General features: G+C 48.0%; 1 protein-coding gene and 1 non-coding gene across 2 annotated transcripts in view; one reads left to right on the top strand and one right to left on the bottom strand.

The window, feature by feature from the left end:
• Positions 1 to 25,883, bottom strand: part of GNB1L (G protein subunit beta 1 like) — a 59,389-nt gene that overhangs the window by 20,999 nt on the left and 12,507 nt on the right. The window contains exons 2-5 of the mRNA XM_047098263.1: positions 11,421 to 11,566; positions 10,822 to 10,947; positions 5,010 to 5,172; positions 795 to 893 (exon numbers count right to left, since the gene is read on the bottom strand). Of these exons, the coding sequence (XP_046954219.1) occupies positions 795 to 893; positions 5,010 to 5,172; positions 10,822 to 10,947; positions 11,421 to 11,545 (513 nt within the window). The 5' untranslated portion in view covers positions 11,546 to 11,566. The remainder of the gene's footprint in view (positions 1 to 794; positions 894 to 5,009; positions 5,173 to 10,821; positions 10,948 to 11,420; positions 11,567 to 25,883) is intronic.
• TRNAK-UUU (transfer RNA lysine (anticodon UUU)) lies at positions 23,243 to 23,315 on the top strand. The gene has a single exon. It is a non-coding gene; the product is annotated as a tRNA-Lys (tRNA).

The following is a 25,883-nucleotide window of genomic DNA, read 5'->3' as shown; positions in this document are numbered from 1 at the left end:
TGAGCACACCAGACCATTTGCTTTGCTGCCCCAAACACTAGCAGCCGTGAGGAGCAGAAACACACACTTTGAGTCACTACTGACCCCTGTGGGGGAGAGGAGGCTGTGCCTTGAGAAGAAATGAGGCCTCTGGTAGAGGTAAGTGGGTGGCCCCAGGAGGAATCCTCCCAGGCCTCAGGCTTGGAGCTCAAGCCAAAACCAGCACTCAGGCTTGCGACCCACTCCCCAGCCCCAGGCTTCGGCTGCCAGCCCCAGGAGATGCCTCCGGACTCTCTCTAATCAGAATAGTCAAGAAACAAGGAAATGGCTTAGACAATCAGAAACGCCAAGTGTGGCTGCAGGCAAAGACAACGTGTTAAGCCCACTCTTGCCTCTATGAGGCAAAGAAGTAACACAAAGTAATCCCAAGCAGAGCAGGGGCCAGGCAGGCTTGCAGGGTTAGCCAGCACTTCCCTCCTAACCCCGTGCACAGTTGCAGGGCTGCGGACTGGTGTGCAGAGAGGAGCGGAGCTTAGCTGACCCAGCTGTCCCTCCTCACCGCATGGGCAGGGGGGCACCCTGTGGAGGACAGCACAAGTTAGGCCTGTCCTGGGCAGTTTGCACGAGTAGCAGCAGCGGCAGGAGGACAACAGGAGCTGGCTGGGATACCGAGGCTGCGGAAGGCAGTGTGTACACGTATTCCCAGGGGGCTAATTGTCCTTTGGTTTGACGATAAACCAAATCCTGAATGGGGCATGATTCACGGCCCGGAAGGCGTGGCTGGCAGGGCGTGGTTGGCGTGCGCTGGGCCTTACCTGCCACAGCTCCAGGCACATGGGCATGCCCGGCTTGGCATCTGCCTCCGGCTTCAGGGTGCACACTGACGTCTTGGATGGCATCTCCAGAATCTGAACCTGACAGTAAGAAAACAAGTTGATTTGGGCCGGCGCCAAGTCGAGCTTGTGCTATACAAACAAGAGACTTTTAAGGCGATTAGCCAAGGCTGCTGCGAGTTTCTGTCTGCTCCCCGTAGGAACCTGGGAGCCGAGCCTCCTAATTAGGCCGCACAGGCTCGTGGGCTTGGGCACTGCCGGGTGTTGCAAAACTCACGCGTCATTCCTGAGTGACCGGCATGTCCCTCTAACCAGCATCACCACCTGGCAGCCGCCTCCGGCCTCTCCCAATTTTACCTTTTCACTGAGTGGGAGGCTTGCTCGGCACTGACTTAGTTTGCCCATTCGCCTGATCTCTGCTTCCTTCTCTTTCCTGGTGTGGGTTTTCATGTGAACAACTCTGAACCATCACAGGAGCATCAAACGGTTTACAGAAGTTCCCTGTGTAGGGAACATGTGGAGACCACCAGTAAGCCTAGGAAATGAACATGGTGTGCACCAGTGGGAACTCTATTTGGAGCCTGGCCGTTCCCAGCACCCCTCACCTCTATACTGGGCATCACAGTGGTGTTTTGTGTCACCAGGCCCTCCTGCGCCTGGGCTGGAAGGTATGCCTTTTTGGTCCACATAGCCAGGTCATACTCAGGCCCTGGCTCACCATTGACCTGACATGGGCCAGACTCTGCCCCACACTATCTGGAGGGGACAACTGCAGCCACAAGGAGCAGGCTTGGGTGCTAGAGTACCACAGACCAGAATTGGGTCCCCAGCCATCTGCATCCCTAGTGTCTCACCTCCCTCATCCACCACACAGGGACAATGACGCCCCCTCCTGTGGTGCTTGGAAGTGGAGGGGATTCTGTGCAACGTAGGTCCACCACTCCATGGTGGGGAGGCTCCACTGTACAGATAATGTCACGACAACGTGCAGTCATCACGGAGTCACACATAATCCCTTGTCAACAAGAGGATATCCTCCGGTTTGCAGATGAAGAATCTGAGGTGCAGAGGGGTTAGGGATGTTGAAAGGACAGGTGGCCTGCTCTCTGATGCCTAGTGAACTGGAGGTGTGTGGGTCTGGGCTGGGCTGCTTCACTAAGCCACAAGGGAGAATGAGCCCAGGGTCTGGGATTAAGTCACGAGTATGAATTCCAGATCTGCTACATGCATGCTGGGTCCATGCAAGGGGACACCGCAGGCAGTGGTACCAGAAAGCCAGTGGTACAGCCTGGTCCTCTCAGCTGCAGGCCCATGTGGGGGCGCCACCCCCACAGGCTGAGGCTGTGGGTACCTTTTGGGCAGGGCTCTCGCCAGAGGCCCACACTGTATCCTAACATACAGGTTCCCCCACCCTCTGCAGGATCAGTGTTGCGCCTGCAGGATCGGTGTCCATGCCAGCCACTGTAGCCCTCACTGCCCACAAAAGAGACACAAAAGTCTCTAAGTGATGTGAGAGGTTATTACTGTCGTGAAGTAAGAGGATGCTAGAAGGAGACCCCTGGAACAGCAAAGATGCTCAAGGAGAAGCTCTAGCAAAATGGAAACAAATACAAGAAAGAAGTTGCACGGGGTGCCTGGGTGGCTCAGCCAGTTAAATGTCCAACTCTGGATTTCAGCTCAGGGCATGATCTCACAGTTTGTAGGTTCAAGCTCTGTGTTAGGGTCTGCACGGACAGTTTCAGGGCCTGCTTGGGATTCTCTCTCTCCCCGTCTCTGTCTGCACCTCCCCAGCTCTCTCTCTCTCTCTCTCTCTCAAAATAAATGGAGGAAGCAGAAGTCACCGGACGCACAGCCTGCACAGGCCTGCACTCTGGATGGCCTGGCATAAGAGCCCACAGGTACAGTGAGGGATGGCCTATCCCAATTTGTGGGCCCAGGAAGACTCCTCTGGTGGCAGAGTGGAGGGGCATGAAGATAAGGGGATCAGGTAGCGGTGAGTCACCCAGCAAGCCTGCTCTAAGAGGAAAGGGAGAAAACCAGGATAGCCCTGAAGCCTGAGCTAGGTGCTGTGGAAGGAAGTGTGAGTGGCAGAACCCACAGCCACATCCCGGGTGCAGGGGAGCAAGGAGCCCAGGACCTGAGGACCAGGGCAGGCCCAGGGGCCTCCGTGATTCTGAAGTGGAGCTCTGGGCTCTGGCAAAAGCCTGGATGCCTGTGCCCAGAGCCTCCTACAGACACCAGTGTGCTTTCCATCTGGCACTCAACTGCAACTTTTATTTCCAGAAGGTAAAATGTTTGGTTTGGGCAAGTGTGGCCACCCAGACGGCCAAGCGGGGTGGGAGCACGTCCTCCCCAGGCATTGTCTGGGCATAGGCCAATGATGCTTTTCCAGACAGATTCAGTCCAGGCAGATTCCACGTGGGAACATGGAAAACAACCATTTTCCCAGAATATACGAGGTCCCCAAACTGGCTGTTCCTGAAAAACATAGATGCCTCCCGCACGGACAAATGGAGAACCAGCAAGTCAGTTAAAAACAGCATCAAGCTGGGGCGCCTGGGTGGCTCAGTCGGTTGAGCGTCCGACTTCGGCTCAGGTCATGATCTCACGGTCCGTGAGTTCAAGCCCCGCATCAGGATCTGTACTGACAGGTCAGAGCCTGGAGCCTGCTTCAGATTCTGTCTCCTGCTTTCTGCCCCTCCCCCGCTCATGCTGTGTCTCTCTGTCAAAAATAAATAAAACTTAAAAACAAAAACAAAAACAGCATCCAGCAGGAGATGTGGGGTCTCGGGGGCCAGGCCCGGGAGAGGGACAAGCAGCCAGGAAGACTTGGGGTGGCTGAGAAGTGGAGGACAGCCTAGGGCACCCCCCACCTGAGCAGGAAGGGCTGGCTCAGCCCGGGCTGGGTTCTGAAGTGCGCAGCACATGAGCAAGGCTTGGCGCTGCCTGGCCCCGGCTGTCCGGGAGGAAGCACAGCCCTCTCTTTTCACATTAATAAAACTTTTAACAGGTTTTTGGCAAATTGGCAAGAAAAGTGTATGTAGCTCCTAATTGGTGATTTAAACGCAATCATGAACAAATAAATGCCTGTTCCTATCTCATTATTTATGAACTGAATCTGCTTTAAGACAAACGAGTCTTCTTGGGTGGGGGCCAAACCTCACTGTGTGCACGCGGCCTCGGGTCCCTGCGCAGCGCTGCCTGCTGCACTGCCTCTTGGGGCCAGCAGGGGACAAGGAGCCAGGAGGCTCCCTCCCCTTGTACGTGTGCACACCCCAGCCCTCCCTGCCCATACTCAGAGCCCCTGACCCCCTACACTCGGCCCAGCCCTTGAGCAGCCATGCCCCGACACTCACCAGGCCTGTCTGGTTGCTGCTTCTGGGTTTTTTCTTCAATTTCCTTTCAGCTCCCCAAAAGCTGGCACCTCCACCCATACCCACATCTTCCACCTTACCCTCCCACCCTTGCGTCCCACCATCTGTTCCCATGTCCTGGGCATTGCTTCCCATGGTGGGCTCTGCCTCTCCTGCCTCTGGGGGTGTGGACATGCTGTCTAGCCTGCCCAGCTCCCTGTCACCAACTACTGCTAGCTGTTCTGGCCGGAGCCCCATATGATGGTGACTTCCGAGGCTCCATCACGCCCACCCGAAGCCCCATTCCCTGAGTTCCTCTGCTCACCTGTGCCCTCTATACTGAGCTTACTGCCCTGGTACCAGTCTTTGCCCCCAGCATCCCACATCTGACTGAGGTCTCTCATGCCAGGACCCAGTTCAGCTCCCCAGAAGGCCGCCCTCCCCTGCTGCCCTGGCTCCGACGCCCAGACTTCCATAAGGCCTCAGTTTCTCTCCCACCACCTCCTGCTGGCCTGCCTGGGACATCCCCCCATGTGTGTCTCCTCCTAAGTCCTCTGAGGACATGTCTGAGCAGTCTCTCCCCTGACATTCGCCCATCCCGTGCCATATGGTACTGGGTGCTGGGGCCTCCCTTCCTGACTCTCACCACTGGACACCTCACAGGAGGCCAGGTCAAGGCCCCTGGAGCTGTGATCCAGCAGACAGACCTAGACCCACCACTCTGTGGGGTTCTGTGGTGGGCACAGGGTTCCTGTAACAGGTGCTTAGGATGAGCATATGTGTTTAGGGAAACCAAGTGCCAGCAGCTTGTGGAGCCAGGGGCACCACATGGGCTGGTGCTCACCTCGTCACTGCCTCTCCCCGGCATGGCCAGCATCCAGTGCCTCTGACCCCTGGCCAGGACGGTGCTCCTGCAGAAGCCCATGCTCTCCAGGCGCATGGAGTCCACGACAGCGTTTCTGCCCTCCGCCAGGTCCCATAGGCACAGCTTCAGGTCCCGGCCCTGACTGCCAGACCAAGAGGAGACAGAACATGAGCCTCCCAGGTGAGCAGACTGGGTGTCCCACCTGGACGAGCATGCCAGGGCCAGCCTGACGCTGAAGGCAGGCAGGGGACACTTTCCAGAGAGGGACCTAGAAGGCCTCAATTATCTGGCTGGGTAACTGCAGCCAAGGAAGGGCTTTGCATCCAAGATGCCTGATGCCTCACACATTCATGGGTCATCCCAGGGGTGCACTATGAACCCAGGCCCAGGGAACCTCATGGCCCCTGCCCCAAGCCCAGCCTCCCGCGCCCTTTCTGCCACTCCCTATGCTGCCAAAGCATGAGTTCACCCTCTTCCTTCTGTTTGTGAATGAACTTTGACAACCCAGCAATCCCACCCTCACGAATTCTCCCAAGTGAATTTAAAACCTATATTCACATAAAAGCCCATACACAAATGTTTACAGAAGCTCTGTTCATAACTGCCTGAGCCAAACCAGAAACAACCTTTCAACAGGAGACTGAGAAACCAGTGACGCATCCACACCACAGAATTCCACTCAGCAACAGACAGGGACAAACTGGGGCGCATGCAACCACCTGTAGGAACATCTGCTAAGTGAGGGGAGCCAGAGCTTAAAGGCCACCTTGTGTACGATTCCCTTGGTGGGGCGTTCTCTGTGTGTGTGGTGGGGGGGAGCATGATGGCATGTGGAGGACTAGGGGTACCACCTACAGGGGGTGCACAGAGGCCCTGCAGCGTGCTGACCGCCCTGTGTGGCCCTGGGGTGGCCCTACGTGATTGTGGGCATCGTCAAGCCCACAGGACGAGTCCACAAAGAGCAGACTTCGGTATGTACACATTTAGAAAACAGCCAGGGTGTCAGGGTCCCAAGACAAACTGCAGACTATGACAAATGTGTGACACAATGTGACCAAGGGGAAGGGCACCCAGGAGCCGACCTGCGGGATGTTGGAGAAGCATGTCGACTCGATACTGAAAAGTTAAAGGAGAAACACCTTTACAAAGACACAGGACTCTAGTTGTCAGTCTGTATCCTAACCCTCAAACAGCTCAGCCTTGGCACACAGCAGGGCTGCCCACCTGTGCTTGAGGCCTTCACAGCCACTGGTGGGTGACTCCCAAGCCCACCACCTTCTACAATTACAAGGTGCTATCCCACAGGAAGAACGGACTTTCGCCTCCCCATTGCTCTGGACTTACACATTCCTGTGTTACTCAGTGGGTTGTCATCTACACTTCTCATTATTTATTTTTGTGCTAAACCATCCCAGATCGGCCAATGGGACCCCCTTCAAGCTGGCTCAGAGTCCTTCTGACACGTGTCCATCAGCAAGATATTCCAGACCTAGTATCATTTCTCCAAGGGACCCTCATTCCTTTCAGTGCAGAGAGATATTTGCAAACCAAGATCTGGATGCTGGTGTTGTTCACTGTTGTGAGGTGCTGCCGCCACCAGGCCCTCTCAGCAGACAGAGCCAGGAAATACACACACACACAGCTCACTCACACGCGCAAACACCTCCCCACACACACAGACTCACACAGGCGAACATATTTCACACACGTACCTCACACATGCAAATACCTCATATACACACTCACACATGCAAAATACCTCATACACACACTCACACATGTGAAATACCTCATACACACACTCACACATGCAAACATACCTCACATACACACAGACTCACACACGCAAACATACCTCACACACACTCACACATGCAAACATATCTCACACAGACTCACACATGCAAACATACCTCACATACACACAGACTCACACACGCAAACATACCTCACACACACTCACACATGCAAACATATCTCACACAGACTCATACATGCAAACATACCTCACACACACATACACAGATTCACACATGCAAACATACCACACACATGCAAATACCTCACGTGCACACACACACACGCAAACATACCTCACACAGACTCACATATGCAAACATACCACATACACACACACACGCAAACATACCTCACACACACACACACACACCTCACACACACTCAGACTCACACAGACTCACACACGCAAACATACCTCACACACACACATGCAAACATACCTCACACACACACTCACACACACAAACATACCTCACACCCACCCACAGACTCACACACAAATGTACCACACACACACAGACTCGCACACGCAAACATACCTCAGACACACACACATACACACACACACAAACATACCACACACACACACAGTCACACATGCAAACATACCACACACACACACACACACACACACACAAACATACCACACATACAGACTCACACGTGCAAACATACCTCACACACACAAACACGCACACTCACACATGCAAACATACACACACAAGAATTTCTGTATCTATCTTTGTGTATATATTTTCAAAATGCCACAAGTTCATGCTGATGCCCTGAGGCTTCTTCCTCCCCACCTCCTCCTTCTCAGGTTTGTGACTTCCTTCTCTGACCCATGAAAAATCTGCCTCCCATTTTTCCTCAAGATATTTACTGCCACGCTCCCCCAACAAGCTTGCTTGCATGATGCAGCCAGTCTCCCAACCTCCCCAGCCACTCTGAGACCTCGCCCCCATCACCCTGGTTCTCTGGCCACTGGGCATGCCACTCCAACATCCCTGCCTGGAAGCCACTCCCCACTACCTACTTCCTCAACTGCCCACGTCACTGAACTTGGAGGGGAAATAAGGGCAGGGAGGACAAGACCACCGGGTATCCAGATGGAAACAAAGAATGCTCATCCCTACCGACAGGAAATTCCAAATGAAGTGTGGGCAAAAAGAAACAAGGGTGAAGCTCCAGCCATAAGGGAAAGATGGCAAATTTGATTCCATTTCAATGGCTAACTTCTGCTCATTAAAAACACCATTAAGTGAGTGCAAACTGTAAGCCACCATGTGGAGAAGTAACTGGTGATATAAAAATATCAACCATATCCAGAATATAAAAAGAACTCTCAGTAAGAAAAAGGTAGTCAATCCAATAAAGAAATGTGCATTTAAGGAAGACTTTGTCCCAGTGGCTAACGAACGCAGAAGAGGGCTGGCTCATTAAGTGGTCAGGAAAATGCAAATGAGGCCACACCAGAAGCTCCCAGGCCCCAGGGGGCAGTGGAAGGGTGGGATCACCTACTGCACTGGGGACAGCCTGCCACCTTCTGAGCAGCCCAACATGTGCACACCCTGTGGCCCGGACAGCCCACCTCTGGATATAGGGTCCCACCTGCAGACACGGCACACCTGGCACCAGGAGACCCAGATGGGACTCTTTCTTTTTAAGATTTTTTTTCTTCTCTTCTCTTTTCTTTTTTTTTTTTAAGTAGGCTCCATGCCCAGCATGGAGCCCAATGAGGGGCTTGTGCTCACACAACCCTGAGATCAAGACCTAAGCTGAGATCAAGAGTTGGACGCTTAACTGCCACCCAGGCACCCCAGATAGGAGCCTTCCTAAGTGTCATTCTCAGCCCCAAGTGGACAACCGAGATCTCTACTGACAGTAGAATGGTAAACAATCCACATCCAGTGGAATACCACACAGGAAAAACCCACACAATGCACTGTGTAGCATGATGGTGGATCTCACAACATAAAGCTGAATAGAAGAAGTCATATACAGAGGAAGCTGTTCTGTATGGCTCCATTTTTTTAAGTAGAGAAAAAATTAGACATGACGACTCCATGCATTTTGGAAATGCACATTCAGATGATACAGTGAGAATAAGGTGCAAGGAGCTGCCTCCCGAGGCCAGGAGCGGGGCAGACATCATGCCCGGCAGTGTTGTGTTTCCTGACTGGAGTGGTTACCCAGGTGTCCACTCTGTAATAACACAACGGTCTGTAAACATGTTATGTGCACTTTTCTCTAAGTATGCACAATTCGCAATGAAAAAGGGAGGAAACAAATCCACCCAGGTGGCTGTCACTGGCACAGGTGTGCTCTCAGGCACGCAGGCGGCAACTAACTCTCAGCCTGGCTCCCAGCTTTCTGTCCTCTGGCCTCCCCTTGACATGAAAGTGTACCTTCCTTTCTCAAGGGCCACTTTAGAGAGACTTGGCTCCAAACACAGCTGGGTGCACGGCCTCTAGTGCAACGTAAATGCACCTGGGCATTCCAAGTACCTGCACAGTCTGTGCTGTGGACCTCCTGACCCATGGGCCCCCTGCCCAGAGCAGGACCACCGCCGTGCCATCCAGGTTGGAAGGGGAGGTACCATCAACATTTATTCCCCACACAGCATCAGGCCAGCTCAGGGAGCAGAACTCAGGGCCAGGAGTTCCCTGAGAACAGCCCAAGGTATCTGGGCCCTGGAGGAGCAGGAGACCCCAAAGGGTCTAAGGCCTCAGCTGAAAACTCAAGAGGAATGTTTACAAATAGGAACTTCCAGTGCAAGTGGGGTATTTGGACGCAACATCTATTCTGAGGATCAGGGAAAGACCACAACTGTATGGAGGGCCTTCCCTACCAACTGGAGATGGGGGCCAGCTTGGCCAGGGAGGGGGCAAGGTGCCGCAACGGCCCTGCAAGCACATACATCCGGGGCCACTGCCCTTCCGGATACCTCCAGTCTGTCAGGCACCTGCAAGCCACCTTCAGGGTGGTGGGAACGGCATGTCTGGCACAAAAGTGCTTTGAAGATGGGTGGGGGCCTGACAGGCCTCCTCCTCTGGGGACTGGGAACCATGGTACCCAGATGTCTGGGCTCCAAATCTAGAGAAGGAACACAGACCTGCCCTGGAGGGCATTCAGGAAAGTTTCACTTAAACTTGATAGACATAAACTCATTCTCTTACCCACCTGCCCCTTCCTGCTGCCTCTTGGCCCACCTCTCACCTGGAGTCCCCAAGCTGGTACCTCCACAAAGCTGTGGTGGCAGTGCCAGAACACAGCCCCTCTGGGCTCTGCTGCCCGGCCTCCATCCCTCACAGCCCCCATGACACGCACAGGCTGGGCCTGCAGTGGCTTTGGCACACGCAGTTTCTTCTACCAGGAGTGCCAGACCCCACCTCGCTCTCGCCATCCCATCTCACCCTGCACTGGTCAGCCCAAATGCCATGGACCTGGGTGCCTGTGTGGCACTGTCAGTGCCCCTAGGGGTGGCCACACTCAGGGTTTGGAGCACAGCCCCAGTCAGTGGGTAGGCATTAGGTTTAGGCTTTGCACCACCCTGGTGACCAGTCCTAGCCACCTCGTGGGAAGGTGGCCACCCATCAAAGCAGCCGCTGTGACACCAGAGCCCTGGGGAAGGGAAGCTGAGGCTCCTCTAAGGAGATGCCTTGGGCTCAGCCATTGAGCCCCCAGCTCTTGCCCCTGGAGAGGCCTGCTCAGGCCAGGGAGGTGTGGGGCTGTAGACAGAGCTGCTTTCTGTGTTCATCATCTCAGTGGGCCTGGATAGCGCAGTGGTCACAGACGCTGCAGTGATGGGCACCCAGCCCACCTACAGTCTCAGGGCAGACCAAGGGCAGAGGTCACACTGCTCCGCACTGGGAGGGGCTGCCTGGCAGCTGGGGGAAACCCCAAGAGCCTCCACTGGCAAGCTCTTGGCCCCTGGTGAAAGCCACAGCTTAACTCCTTTGGGACTGCACTCACCGCCACCAAGACCCACCTGAGGAGCTGGTGCCCTTGGGGCAATGAATGCAGCCAGGTTACACACTGGCCCCGATGGCCGTCCAGGGTAGCAACCGCCCTCCGTGTCTGCAGGCTCCAGATGTGCACCAGCCCACTCAGGGATCTGTTCTGACAAGTGCAAGCACAGACTCAGGAAGAGGCGTCAGCGGAGGACATTCCCAGCATGCTCTGTAGGGCTGGCCTGGAAACCACCCAGCTGGTGGACCAGACGTTCCGTTGTTGGGTTTTCGTTTAGGTGATGGCTGTACATGTGAACTAAGGGTAAAAGTGGCACAGTGCTCTTTTTCCAAGGATGGTGGGCAGAGAGTCCCTCAGGCAGAGTCTACTTCTCTGGAGAGGAATGGGGGAGCTCCATCGTCACTGTAAACTGGATGGTGTCTATAACAGAGAGGGCATGTTCCTACCTCCTCCGAGGGGGGCGGGCCCAAGGGACAGCTTGTCGAGTAGGCTCTGAAAGGGCAGTCTGAGCCCTTCACTAGGACCCCCAACTGAGTGCCGGGCTCGTTGCTAGCCCACCACCTTCTGAATTCATCCCGGGCTAACCCCTGGGGTTAGGTTGGGACCGCAGCTACTCACCCTGAGAGGAGGAGCGGCTGCCCCTGCCCTTCGGCTCCTCCGAAGAAATGCAGCGCATGTACTGCCGACTGGGTACCTCGGAGGACAAACCGCGGGTCTGGCGGTGGGAGCGGCGAGGCTGCCATACTGGAAGGAGGTGCAGTTACCTGGGGACCAAGGGAGGGTGTAAGTGACACACCTGTCATCCTTCAGGAAGGTAGTCAGTAGGAGCCCCCCTGGATGCTGCCCACCCCCTTCAGCCTGTCTTCCATCCTGCCTACTGGCCTCTACACTCAAATGGCATCACCGTGGCCCCAACCTATACTGTCTCTGGGTGGGCACCATGGCACCCACACCCTTTTGAGGCCACTCTTACCCTCAGTGTCCTGCGTAGAGCCAGCCACTGGCCTCCAGGCCTCCCTGTCCACCCACCGGCTGTAACCTCTGGCTCCCTGGACCCCACTGGCTGCAGCAGCACTGCTCTAGCCAGGGAAGACTCCTCCTCACTTGGGCTCTCCACACACCCAGTCTCATCTCTGGACCTAGCTGAATCCTGCAAATTCAGTCTCCCTTCTCCCTCACGAGGCCCATCTCCTCTCCTCCCTGCAACGGGGCAAAGACATGCCGGGACATGCTGCCCACCTAGGCCCCGCAGCAAGCTTGTGAGAACAGGGGCCACGTTGGTCTGCTCCCCCCAGACCACAGGCCTGGCCAAGCACATAGCAGCTGCTCAGCAAGTGTATACTGAAGGGATGAACCAATGGACAGACAAGAGGTGTGTGGGGTCCCTGGGCAAGCAGGACCCAAAGATGGAGAGGGCCCTCTCCCTCACGTGTGCTAAAATATACCACCTGCTGGGTCCTGAAGGCCTGCACAACCACCCTTCGAGAAGGCAGCACCCCATTTACTGTTGGTGAAACTAGGGCAGAGACTGATCTGGTGAGCTGCCCCAGGCCACTCAGACCCAGGCCTGAAATGGCATGCTGCCACAAAGGGGCAGAGTGGTTTGGGCACTGGTGTGTGGGCAAGGGGCAAGAGACTGAGTCACCTTGCCACTCCCCTGGAGGACTGATATCACAGATGAGTGACCCTTCCTCAAATCACTGGTCCTATGTTTAAAGCCTGCTGGGGCCCACCCACCTGAAAGAAGAAGCCTCCCTGTGTCCACGCCTGAGCCTGCCCCAGTGATGGTACAGGGGTGGTTGCTGGACCAGAAGTGACCTGCCCCAATGACCAAGGGGCAGGTCCCAGGCCAGGCTGAAGGTTGAAAGGGAAAGGCCAGGAGCAGACCGCTGGGGAACTGTAGTAACTTCATCAGGAGGGCCTCTCCTGCTGGGCTCTGAGACACTTCCCAACCTGCCCATCAGGGAGGAGGCCACCCGACCACTGCAGCAGCCACAGCCACAGCCACAGCCACCAGAGGAATTGGGGCAGGGAAAAGGACAAGAGCAGAGAAGACAGCATTCCTCCAGGAGGGGGCTCTGGCCTATGCCAGAGGTTAGAGAGGGTTCTAGGCCAAGGACGGAAGAGGCCCATGCAGGAGAGGGCTGCAGGCTGAGGACAGGCAAATGCGCAGGCGCAGAGGCAAGAGAGGCATGGGTTTCTCCAGCAGATCAGTCCAGGCACTGCTTCATCCACACCCTTAACAGCGAAGCCCTGTGTACCTCCCCTCCTTGAAACCATCCCAGACCCTTTCGTTCTCTCTCTCCCGTCAGAATAGAGCCAGGAGTAGCTTGATTAAGCAAAAGGTTCAAAACACCTAAGAAATGCCACCGTCAAGGCAGCTGGGGACTTGCAAACCAGGGGGCTCCAAGTCACCAAGGCAGCACAAGGCGGTCAGTGACCCGAGCCTCTGGAGACCACAGGAACCTGGGAAACGCTGCATAGACCCGGCAGGAGGCCATTGCCAGCACCAGGCTGGCTGAGGCCTGGCCCATGTGAGGGCTGGAAGTAGGGCTGGGGGCTGAGATCCTAATGACCCAGAGCAGAGACTACAGGGCCAGGGCCAAGAAGGGGCAGATGCTTACCCTTAATGGTGAGAGACCCCAGGAAGCCACTCTACAGCTCCATCCTGCCTTCATCGAGGGGTTTCAAAGAGAAGGAAGGGGTCCCTCGGAATGTGCCTTACAAATAGCCAAATCCTTGTTTGTTTGTTTGTTTGTTTGTTTGTTTCTTTCTTTCTTTCTTTCTTTTTTAGGGTTTTCACTCTAAAAGCCCCTCTCACCTTTGGCTGAAAACCAAATGACTCTTCTCAAACATAAGGACAGCCTCCTGTGGGCAGAAGAACCTGACCCCACACTGCTCCACAACCCATGGCCCCTGCTCTGCTGTGGGACAGGTAAGCTGCCTGGAGATGCTTCTGGGCTGGGGCTACAAACCCTGCTAGGCTACCCTCAAGCAGGTGGGCTTGGGACAAGTTCTGAGGAGCAGCTATTGGATCCTCAGAAGCTACTGACTGTCTGTGCTATGCCTGCTCTGCAAGAATAGCTGATCAGCTCCAGGATCTCAGATTTGGAAAAACCCAAGAATAGAGAACCCCGCTAATGCACATCAACCCACCAGAAAAGCCCTGGTCCCTAGGGACTAGGGAGTGGGGAGCATTCCACCCCACAGTCCAGGCCTTGGAGTCCTACAGGCCACTTCTGTGCAGGTTCCCACGGTACAGTCCCGACTTGCACACACACCATGTTCAAGCGCGTGCTTGCGTACATGCACAGGAGGCACACACATTCACATCCACTCACATATACATACACACGCATGCACATGCATGCACATACTCACACACACATTCATAGACAGCACGGGGGCCTTGGGCAGTGCCAGCCGAAGCCCAGCCCACACTTGCCACCTGCCTGCAGCCTGATGGGAGTTTCCAGAACCTCACCAGCACAAGGCTCAGTCTGAGGTGATGAAATCAAGTTCTCCTCTATTGTTTCCTCAGAACTGCAGGGAACAAACCCGTCACGTTGTTACAACAACCAAAATGTTCAGGCCAAAATGATGCATCGGCAATTAAGGGCTCCATCATTTCAAGCAATTAAAATAAATGCTTTATTTGAAAACTAATTAATTCTAGCTACATATTTTTCCCATGACAATATCCTATGATTACTTGATTTATGACATCTAATTATTCTTTATTAATCTAATTGAGAATAATCGCGTTATCCTATCTTCCCTGGCACTGGGCCGCCCGGAGCGGAGGCCACAGCCCCTTGTGCAACACCAGTGCGTGATACCAGCCGCCCGCCGCTGCTTCGTTTCCCTGTTCTGTCACTTGTCTTTTCCTCCCAGAGGGCAAAGGAACATGAAACTTAATCCACTGAGCACAACTTCAGATTCTGCCTGCTCCTCAAGATGTCAAAGAGAGACACATTCTTTTCAAAATTAATAAGAAAGACAATCTGACACAATTTGCGCAACTCTGACAGCCTTTCCAACTGATGTTATGAACCCCCCACTCCCCCACCCCCCTGAAAGCCCCTCAGGCCCTTGGCCCATGGATGGAGGATGACAGCGCCCCCCTACATCCCATCTTAGAAGCAGCAGTCTGGCAGGGTTTACATAGGGTCATCCACACAGAGAGGGGCCCCAGACCCTCCCTCCTGGTGTGGACAGCAGCAGGGGCAGGGGCGGGAGCAGGGTCCCATGTGGAAAGGCATCAGGGCTACATTTGGAACTTACCGTCCCACAAAGCCATGTGTACCTTGGGCAGGTGCAGCAGCCACAGGGACCCAAGGACGCCCCTCCTGGGGGGGTGTGCGCAGGAGAACACACACAACCAATCAGTGACTGGCAAACACAGAAGAGGCAGGGCCAGGGGAGAAGCTGGTACCCAAAGACCACGGGTCCCTACCTCTGTGTGCCCCACAGCCTAACCTGCAAACAGGTCCCACTCAGTCACAGAATCCTTTCCTTTTACTGCCCCAGAGCCACTGGTCCCAGAAGAAGCTTGGAATCAAAACCAGCATGAAGTGAGCCCAAGCAGGGGAGCCACCACCCAGAGATAGATACCCATGCACTGCTCTTGCCTGTCCCTGCCAACCGGGTCCTGCCTGCTTGGGAGTATAAGGACAGACTACACAGGATGTTGGGAGTGCCTCAAAGAGGACCCCAAGTCCTCTCACACGTGTGCCTAGAACAGCTCCAGCAGCCCCAAGAGGCACTAAGAATTCCATAACCAGCACAGACTAGGGAAGCACTACTACCTGGCAGGATAGATGCCCACAAAACAACTAAAAATGCTAATAAAATAAAAAACCAAAATCTTCAGTACATCACTAAGCTGGTAAAAACAAACAACAACAACAACAACAGAAAAAGTTTAGAACCTTCACAGGCCCAACACTTCAGTGGAATTAAACCTAGTGAGGTCTGTGGAGCCCCCAGTTGGTGCCTGCCCTGAGGGCATTTGCTACATTAGTGACCCAGAATTCTGGTTCTCAAGCAAGGCCTCTGAATCCATGAAAGACAATGCTAGGGCTCTCCCAAAGTGGGCAATCTCACAGGAGTATCTCCATAAAGATGAGACCCCCACAAGGCTGAATTCTCAGTGTTAGACTGAACCAGAGGTAAACCTACAACCAGAGTTGCCAGAATAATGCCAGCTCCCAGGGTTTAGTCCTAATTTACACCACCTTGGGAGGTCCTCAAAACTTCAGTCTGTAAATGTCTCTCAGAAGGAGCCCACCTTCAACACCGGCCTGAATGAATTCATAGATAAAGCCCTATGAAATGCAAGTAATCAAAACTCATAGAAACAAAAAAGGAAAAATTGCACCATGAGTGAGAGCCATGAGAAACAACAAGAGGCAGAACTAGACCTCTAGTGCACAAAGCATTCAGGCATATAAAACAGGGATATTTAATGCTCTTAAAGAAATAAAAAGAGGGAGCTAAAACTCCAAGTTGAGAGCATAAAATCACCACTCAGATTTGAAAAAAGATCCAGGCAGGTGAAAGGTTGTTGGGAAACAGGAGATCTACATTGTGCCAAGGTATTACACTACAGATTATTTACTGATCACAGAAGGAGAATGTTCCTTAACAATGGAGACATCTGGCTGTCACCACCTTCACCATGAGATCGAAGCTGGCACCGCCAATTGTAAACAAACCAGCATCACTTATCTCCTGAGGTGATGCCAGAAGACACGGCACCATCCCTGTACATCTGTGCCAACAACCTGCAGAAAACAATCAGATACATCTAGATTATGGGATACTGGGCAAGATAACTAGCTCCGACTTATCATAAAGGTCAAGATCAAGAGAAAAAACAAGAGCAAAAAGCAGGGTGAGTGTTCTAAATTGAGAGACTAGAGGCATCGTGACCAAATCTAACAGGTGAACCTTGATTAGACTCTAGATCAAAAAAGGTGGGGGCTATCAAGGACATTTTGGTGACAAATGGGAAAATGAGAATATGGACTACAGATAATATGGAATTATTGTTAATTTTCTTGGGCAGCAGGACAGTGGTATTTTATGGAGAAGAACGTCCTTATTCTCAGGCAATGGTGTTGCAAGGGTGAAACATGATGTCTGCACATTGTTTTCAAATGTGGCAACATGTTAACAAGTGGTGAACACAAGTGAAGAGTATGCAAGTATTTACTCTGCTACACTTGCAGCTCTTCTGTAGGTTTACAATTATAAAAGCACTCTAGATGAGGGGAAGGAAGATAAATCTGCCCTGGACTCATAACCAGAATAAGGAACACATAGATCAAGAAGAAAGCAAACAGCAAAAAGGAAAATAAGTGAAAGAATTTGAATAGATATTTCATAAGAAACATAAATGGCTAATAAACATATGAAAGAGATGTTTAACCTAATCTTGGAAATGCTTGTCAAAACCAGTGTGATAGAATTACACTCCTAGCAGATTAGCAAAAAATTAAACAATCTGTCAAATGTTGACTACAATGTGGGACAACCAGAAACCTTTACCATGCTACCGGCAGCATAAATTGAAAGAATCACTTTGGAAAACAATCTGGGATTAGTTTGCACACGTTATGATGCAACAGTCCCCTTTCTTAGATAAACACACTAAAGAAATTCTCACATGTGTACAAGGAGAGATTTGTAGAAGAATGTTCATAGCAATATTATGCATGCTAATAAAAACTAGAAACAACTCAAATGGCCCTCAACTGCAGAACAGGATAGAATTGATATATTCATACAATAGACTATTCCACAAAATTGAAACTGTATAAACTCCAGTCTCACATGGATGAAACTCAAAATCCTAATTCTCATCAAGAGACATTAAGGGTGTAAAAAATGAGGCTATAGACAGGGAGAAAATATTCATGACACATATATCTGATGAACAACCATACTCAGATTATAAAGTTAATAAGCAAAAGTTAAAGTGATTCTAAAAGGCTAAAATTAGAGATGGACAAAGGTATTTCAGGCAAAAGAAACTAAAAAAAGCAGGAGTTGAAATACAGATGTCAACAAAGTTGAATTTTAGCTGAAAAGCATTAGAATTGACAAACCCAGATACTTTCCAATACTGAAAGCTGCAATTCACAATGAATATATGATAGCTGTGAATATCTATGCGCTAAACAACAGAAACACTACCTTTATAAAACAGAAACTACAGGAAATGTAAAGAGTCACAGAAAAAACTCATCAATAATTGGAAAACATGATATACTACTACTCTCAGTACAAGTCATTATCAAGTGGATGATACTAAGTAAGGAGATAGAAGACTCCATGAGGTAAATATTATGGATCCATATGGAACTTTACACTCTGCTAACAGAGACTACATCTTCTTCTTAAGTGCACATGAACATGTGTAAAAATTGTATATTGGGTCACAAAGAAAATACCAGTAATTTCCATTAAAAAGAAATATTATAAACATATACTATAACCACAGCACAAACTAGAAATTAACAAAATAAAAACTAAAGTGTCCTCCCAACTAAAAATTTAAAACCATTTATTAAACGTGGGGCGCCTGGGTGGCTCAGTCGGTTGAGCATCTGACTTTGGCTCAGGTCATGATCTCGCAGTTCGTGAGTTCGAGCCTCGTGTCGGGCTCTGTGCTGACAGCTCAGAGCCTGGAGCCTGCTTCTGATTCTGTGTCCCCCTCTCTCTCCACCCCTCCCCTGCTTGTGCTCTGTCTCTCTCTGTCTTTCAAAAATGAATAAACAAAAATTTTTTTAAACATTTATTAAACAATAGATTTTAGGTAAAAGGGGAAGTACTTAATCCACAAATTTTAAAAATGACAATGAAAAACACTGTAAACCAGAATTCGTGAGATATATTTAAAGCTTGACCAGAGGGAAAGTAGAGACCAGTATAACTTAGGAATATCATGCAAAAATAGTAAAATATTAGCAAACAAAATATAACATCAAATTAAAGAAATAATACATGATGACCAAGTGGAATTTATCCTTGAAATGCAAGGTTAGCTCAATTAGAAAATCCATTAATGTCATACAACGTATTAATAAATCAGTGAGAAAAATCATATAATTATCTCCATAGATGCAAAAAAAAAAGCCTTTGACAGTATTCAATACCCATTTAAAAAAAATTTTTTTTAACATTTATTTTTATTTTTGAGACAGAGAGAGACAGAGCATGAACGGGGGAGGGTCAGAGAGAGGGAGACACAGAATCTGAAACAGGCTCCAGGCTCTGAGCTGTCAGCACAGAGCCTGACGCGGGGCTCGAACTCATGGACCACGAGATCACGACCTGAGCCGAAGTCGGCCGCCCAACCAACTGAGCCACCCAGGCACCCCTCAATACCCATTTTTTACTAAAACACCTAACCAAATAGAAACTGACTAAAAATGACTAAAATACACACACACACACACACACACACACACAAAATCCCCTCCTTAGTTCTACAGACATTACTTTATGAAGGAATACTGGAGGTATTTCCTCTAAGATCAGAATACCCAACATCTATACTACTATTCAACACTGCACTGGAGGTTTAAACCAATGCAATTAAATAAGAAAAATCAATTAAAGGCATATGACTTAGAAAAGAAAACATTAAATTATTTTCCAGATAACATGATGATATACATGAAAACCTCAGATAATCAAACATAAAATAGAGTCAAACATTAAAAAAAAAAAAAACTTTAGTATGGTAGCAGGAAAAAAAACTCACAAGGAGAACTCAATAGCTTCCTTATGCCCAAACAGTAACCTGTTAAAGAAAAGTCCATTCATAATACCAACTTAGAAGATAAAATACCTAATAAACTTAAAATTTTTTCCATGTCAAAAGAGATAAAATTCTAATATTTCTAAAATATACAGAAATCTTTGGGGCACCTGAGGGCTCAGTTGGGTAAGTGTCGAACTCTTGATTTCAGCTCAGGTGATGATTTCAAGGTCATGAGATCAAGCCGAGTCGGGCTCCATGCTAGGTGTAGAGCCTGCTTCAGATTCTCTCTCCCTATAACCCTCCCTTGCTCTCTCAAAAAATAAAATAAGATAAAATACATAGAAATCTTCAAAATTAAGTAAAGTCCAAAGACCAAATAGGCAAAAGACATGAATTCACATACACAAGAAATGAAAATGGCCCTTAAACATATAAAAAGATGCTTAACATCACTCATGCAGAAATGTAAATTGAAACTACTTTGACAGATTCTGGCCAGGATGCATAAGCTCACTATAGCCTTTCTCTCTCTGGCTGACCGCAACTATAAAAACTCCAGACAAAATATGAGGAGCAATTACCTAAAAATTTTGAAAAGTGAACAATAGCAGACAGACTTTGGAGGCAAAACTTTGGAGAAGTGACCTGTATGGGGATGAGTTTTCTGTTTTTATTATTATGTCTTGAGGCACTGCCTTGAGGATAGGCCCAGCTTGCATAGCTGCCATGCAGCAGTGGCTAAAACTTAGACTAACAACTTTACAAAGAGTTTAAAGAATGTGAGAGGAAATCCCTGATGGTTTGTTTTCTCTCTCAGCACTGCCCCAAGAATGGGCCCCAGACATAGAACTGTGTGGGAGAAATGACTCTGAGAGAAACTTCTGTCTTTTTGGCCAGAGAGAGAATCCTGCAGGATGGAGTGTGAGTGGGGGGCAGGGGAGGGAGGGAGAATTGCAGAGAGGAAAGAGCTAAAGAAAAAGGTCTCTCAATTCTGTGAATGAACCCACAAAAGTCCCAGGCTCACTGCTGAGATTCATAAGCCTGGGACGGACCCAAAGGAACATCTCAAAAGGTTTGAAAATTGAAAAGAGATTAAAACCATAGCCCACAAAGGGCAAGACAGAATTGTGTGGCAATTCTAACTGGATTGACTGCCTGCTAATATAAAACTCAACATTCTCCAGAGGGCCCAAAGTAATACTCAACCAGGACATGTCTAGGATACAATACAAAATTATTCAACATATCAGGAACTAGGAAATGAGACCAGTTCTCATGGGAAAAGACAACTTATAGATGCCTACCTTGAGACGATTCAGATGTTGGGAGTATCATTAAGGATTCTAAAGCAACTTTTAGGATTATGCTCCATACAGCAAAGGTAAACACACTTGAAATGAACAGAAGTAAAGTTCTCAACAGAGAAATAGAATTTTTTTAGGGCCAATTTTTTTAGGGCACCTGGGTGGCTCAGTCAGTTAAGCGTCCAGCTCTTGATTTCAGCTCAGGTCATGATCTCACGGTGTGTGGGACTGATCCCTGTGCTGGGCTCCACACTGACAGAGCAGAGCCTGCTTGGGATTCTCTCTCTCCTCTCTCTCTGCCCCTCCCCTGGCTTGCATGCACGCTCTCTCCCTCTCTTAAATTAATAAATAAACATTTTTAAAAAGGTAGTTTTTTTTTAAAGGAAATGTCAAAACCAAATAATACAATAATCTGAAACAAAAAAATTCAATATGGAATGGGAGATGACAAAGGAAAGAGCCAATGAACATGAAGATTAATAGAAATTATCCAATAAGAAGACAGAAAAGAAAACGATTGAAATAAACGATTAGAGCCTCAGTGACTTGTGAAATAACTGTAAAAGGTCTGACATTTGTGTCACTGAAGTCTTAGAAGAAGAGAAAGAAATGGAGCAGGAAAATTACTTGAATAAATCACTGCCTGAAATTTTACAAATTTGAGAAAAGACAAAAATTTATAGATCTAAGGACTCAATGAACCATAAGCAGGATAAAAACTACATTCAAACACATCATAATTAAACTGTTGAAAATAATAAAGAAAAATAACTCAACATTGATGACACATACATAGGGAAATAATAATCTGAATTAGTGTGGATTTCTCATCAGTAACCACAGAAGCCAGGAGACGGTGGGGTGTCTTTAAAGTATTAAAAGGAAAAAAAAAAACCCTCTATATCCAGTAAATTCTCTTTTGGGAATGAAGGCAAAAATATTCTCAGATGAAGGAAAACAAAGAGAATTTCTCACCAGCAGATATAGCCTAAAAGAAATACTAAATGAGGTTCTACAGCTCAAAAATAATGAGAACCAGAAAGAAATATGGGCCTTCAAGAAGGCAGAGGAAGACAAACAGTAAATATCTGGGTAAATATAAAAGCAAAATTTCACCCCTTAAGTGAACATGTATATTACTAAAATAACACTGTCTGGTGGGGTTTTCAGTATGACAGCTATCACATGAAGGCAGGAGAGTAAGAGGACCTATATGATTGTAAGGCTTTGATATTTTACTTGAAATGAAAAAAAAAATTAACTCTAAGAAGACTGTGAAAGGTTGAGAATGTACGCTGCAATCTCCAGAGCAACCATTAAAAACACAGTATATAATACAAAGAGATACAGCCAAAAGCCAATAGAAAAATTTAAACAAGAGTATTTGAAAATATTTAAATAATTCATAAGGAAACAGGAAACAGGGAGAGGGGAACCAAAAAACTAGAGGAAAAAGAGAAAATAACAAAACGGTAGACCAAAATAGAATCATATCAATGATTATAATAAATATAAATGCTCTCAACGTGTTAATTATAAGATCCAACAATGATAAGCTATTTAAAAAAAGATCCAACTATAAGTTATCTGGCAGAAACCCACCTTAAATATAAAAACACAGATTAAAAGTAAAAAGATGAAAGAGAATTACTATATGTACAATAAGAGAAAGTTGGTTGGAGAAAATATATTAATATCATGGAAAGTAGACCTCAGAGAAAGGAATATTATCAGGGATAAGGATACATAAAAATAAAAGGTATCAATTCATCAAGAAGATATTAAGAGTGCTAAATATGTACTCAGTTAATGACAGAATTTCAAAATGCATGAAGGAAAAACTGATGCAACTGAAAGTAGAAATAAACAAATATGTAATTATAGCTGGAGACTTAAACACGTCCTTAGTAATTAGCTGAATAAGTGGCCAAAAAGTCATACAGAACCCTGACTAATACTATCTACCTACGTGACCTAGTTGACATTAAGAGAACACTCTATCTAACAGAAAAACACATTCTTCACAAATGCACATGCAATATTCATCAAGATAGACCATATCCCAGATCATAAAACAAAACCTTAAAAAATGAAGAAGAAACAAAAGCATACAAAATATATTCTCTAACGTTATGGAATTAAGCTGGAAATCAATAGTGGAAAGGTAAATGGAAAATCTCCACATATTTGGAAAATGAATAATACACTTTTAAATAACCAATTGGTCCAAGAAGTAGTCAAGAGAAATTAGAAAGTATTTTACATGCAATAAAAATGAAAACCAAAATAATCAAAATTTGTAGGATGCAGCTAAAGTAAGGCATGGAGGAAAATTTATAGCATTAAATGTCTACATATGGGGTGCCTGGCTGGCTCAGTTGGTAGAGCATGAGACTTTTGACCTCAGGGTCATGAGTTCAAGCCCCATGCTGGGTGTAGAGATCACTTTATAAAAACGCCCACATTAGAAAGAAAGAAAGGTCTCAAATCAATGACCCAGTGTGCACCTTAAGAAACTAGAGAAAGAGGCTCAAAATAAGCCCCAAAGCAAACCAAAGGAAGAAAATAATAAGGATAGAGCAGAAACGAATACAACAGAGAATAGTAAAGCAACAGAGAAAAATCAACAAAATCAGAGATTGGCTCTTCATTTTATTTATTTAATTTTATTTTAGAGAGACAGAGAGAGCACATGAGTGGGGGAGAGGGGCTCATTCCCTCTGGAGAGAGAGAGAATCTTAAGTAGGCTCCAATGCTCAGTACGAAGTCCAACTCAGGGCTCAATCCCACAACCTTGGGATCATGACTTGAGCTGAAATCAAGGGTCAGATGCTCAACCAACTGAGCCACCCAGGTGCCCTGAGATTGATTCTTTAAAAAAGATTCATAAAATTGATAAATCTCTATCTAGACTGACAACCACAAAAAAGGGGGAAAGAAACAAACTATCCTCATGAAAGAAGGATTATCACTCGAGACCGACACACCACCAACATTAAAAGGGCAGTAAGGAAATGCTATTAACAACTCAATGCACAAAAACTCAACAACTTAGATGAAATGGAACTTAGGGCCACAAACTACTAAAATGGCTACAATAAAGAAGAAAATCTGACAAAACCAAGTGCTGACAGGAATGTGGAATAGAATTCTCATATATTGTTTGTAAGGATGTAAAGTGGTACCAGCATTCTGGAAAAGTTAGGTAGTTTCTTACAAAATAAAATATACATGTATCATATTCCTGGCAATCCTACCCCTAGGTGTTTACAGAAATGAAAACTTATGTGCAAAGAAAAGCCTGCACATGAATGTTTATAGCAGCTCTGTTCATACTGCCCCAGAGGTCCAACCATGGGTGAACAAAATACTCTTGAGCAATAATAAGGAACAAACTATTGAAAAACACAACTAAACGGATGGCTCTCCAGAGAATTATGGTGAGTGAAAGGTTACATATGGCATGAGCCTAGTTATATGGCATTCCAGAAAAGGCCCAACAAGGTAGAGAGCACAGATGGGCAGTGGCTAGGGGCCAGGGGTGGGGAGACAGGCTGACTACCGAGGGGGAGCAGGAGGAAAGTTCTGAGGTAATGGATCAGTTTCCATGCCAGGATTGTGGACATGCTGGTGTGCGCAGGTGTTACGACTCACTGTAAGTACATTTCATAATAATGATCATATTAATAACAGATACTTAGGAGTTCAATCTGATATAATAAAAGGACTGAAGAAATAGACAAACAGGAGAGAGCAGACAAATCTTGCATGCAGGAAAATTCCAAATAATTTGTATGGATATTCCGCCCTCAAGGATGTGGAACAGAATTCCCACCCCTGACGCAGGGGCTGCGCATACTGACTGCCTTCCTAAGAGGACAGTCTGCAAAGGGAGAGAAAAGAATAACTTTAACAGAAAGGAAACCTGACAACCACTACCTCGGCCAGGTGACCAAGGTCAACATCAACAGTGATGTCATTTTGACAACATGTACCATTAATATGTGATGAGACAGCACTTTACCTTTGAGGTCTGGCTCCCAGAAACCCACAACCCGTCTAACTGTGAGAAAAACACATGACATATCCTAGCTGAGGAACACTCTACAAAAGACCCAACTGGTACCCCACAAAATTGTCAAGGCAATAATAAAAATAAGGAAAGTCTAAGAAACTGTCACAGGCCAGAGGAGACTAAGGACACATGACAACTAAATGTAATGTACTGTCCTGGATAGGATCCTGGGACAGAAACAGGACATTAGGTAAAAAACTCAAAATATCTGAATAAATTGGGACTTAAGTCCATAATGATGTAGCAATATTGGGTCATTACTGTGACAAATGTACCATGCTAATAATGTAAGATGTTAATAAGATGAGAACAGGGCTCAAGCATGCACTAGGTCACTGCTCTTGGCCATTTTCTGGAACATTATTTTTTTTTTAATATATTTGACAATATTGTGCTGTTTTTTCTTGAGCTACAATTGATTTGATTTACCACTAACATGCTATGAAAACCATTTCCTGCTTAGACTTTTCTGGCTTATAGCCAATTTCTATCTAATTCTACTCAGGTGACTCTAAACAGATTTAATGCCAATTTTTAAGTGTTTATCCCATTTAAAATAATACGCCATCTTATTATGGTGCCCTAATAGATTTAAATTCATTTAGTGTCCCTAATATAAGGTAGGCAGTATTCAGTTAGGGAAATTAGCCGATGACTGTTACCAGCAGCAGCAGCAGCAGCAGCACCATAGTTCCATAGTTACTTCTAGAAGCAGAGTAGCATGCCAGGGAAAGAAGGCAGCTCTCCACCAGGCTGACCAACTCATTCTCTCCTTGAAGTACACAGCCATCCTAGTGGGAAGCTTCTGAATTGGCTGGTCCTTCAGGCTGCAGGAACAGAGACCCACTCACTTTATACTTCCCAGGCTACACCTGGAACCAGAAAGATGCTCTCTGGACAGGCCCATCCTGAGTGCTGCCTTGTCACCC

Source organism: Lynx rufus, unplaced genomic scaffold (genome assembly GCF_022079265.1).
Source record: "Lynx rufus isolate CCGP_SWC_20201006 ecotype Redwood Valley unplaced genomic scaffold, mLynRuf1.p SCAF_45, whole genome shotgun sequence".
Taxonomy (NCBI): domain Eukaryota; kingdom Metazoa; phylum Chordata; class Mammalia; order Carnivora; family Felidae; genus Lynx; species Lynx rufus.
Note: the sequence above shows the minus strand (reverse complement) of the source record. Positions and strands in the feature narration are given on the sequence as shown.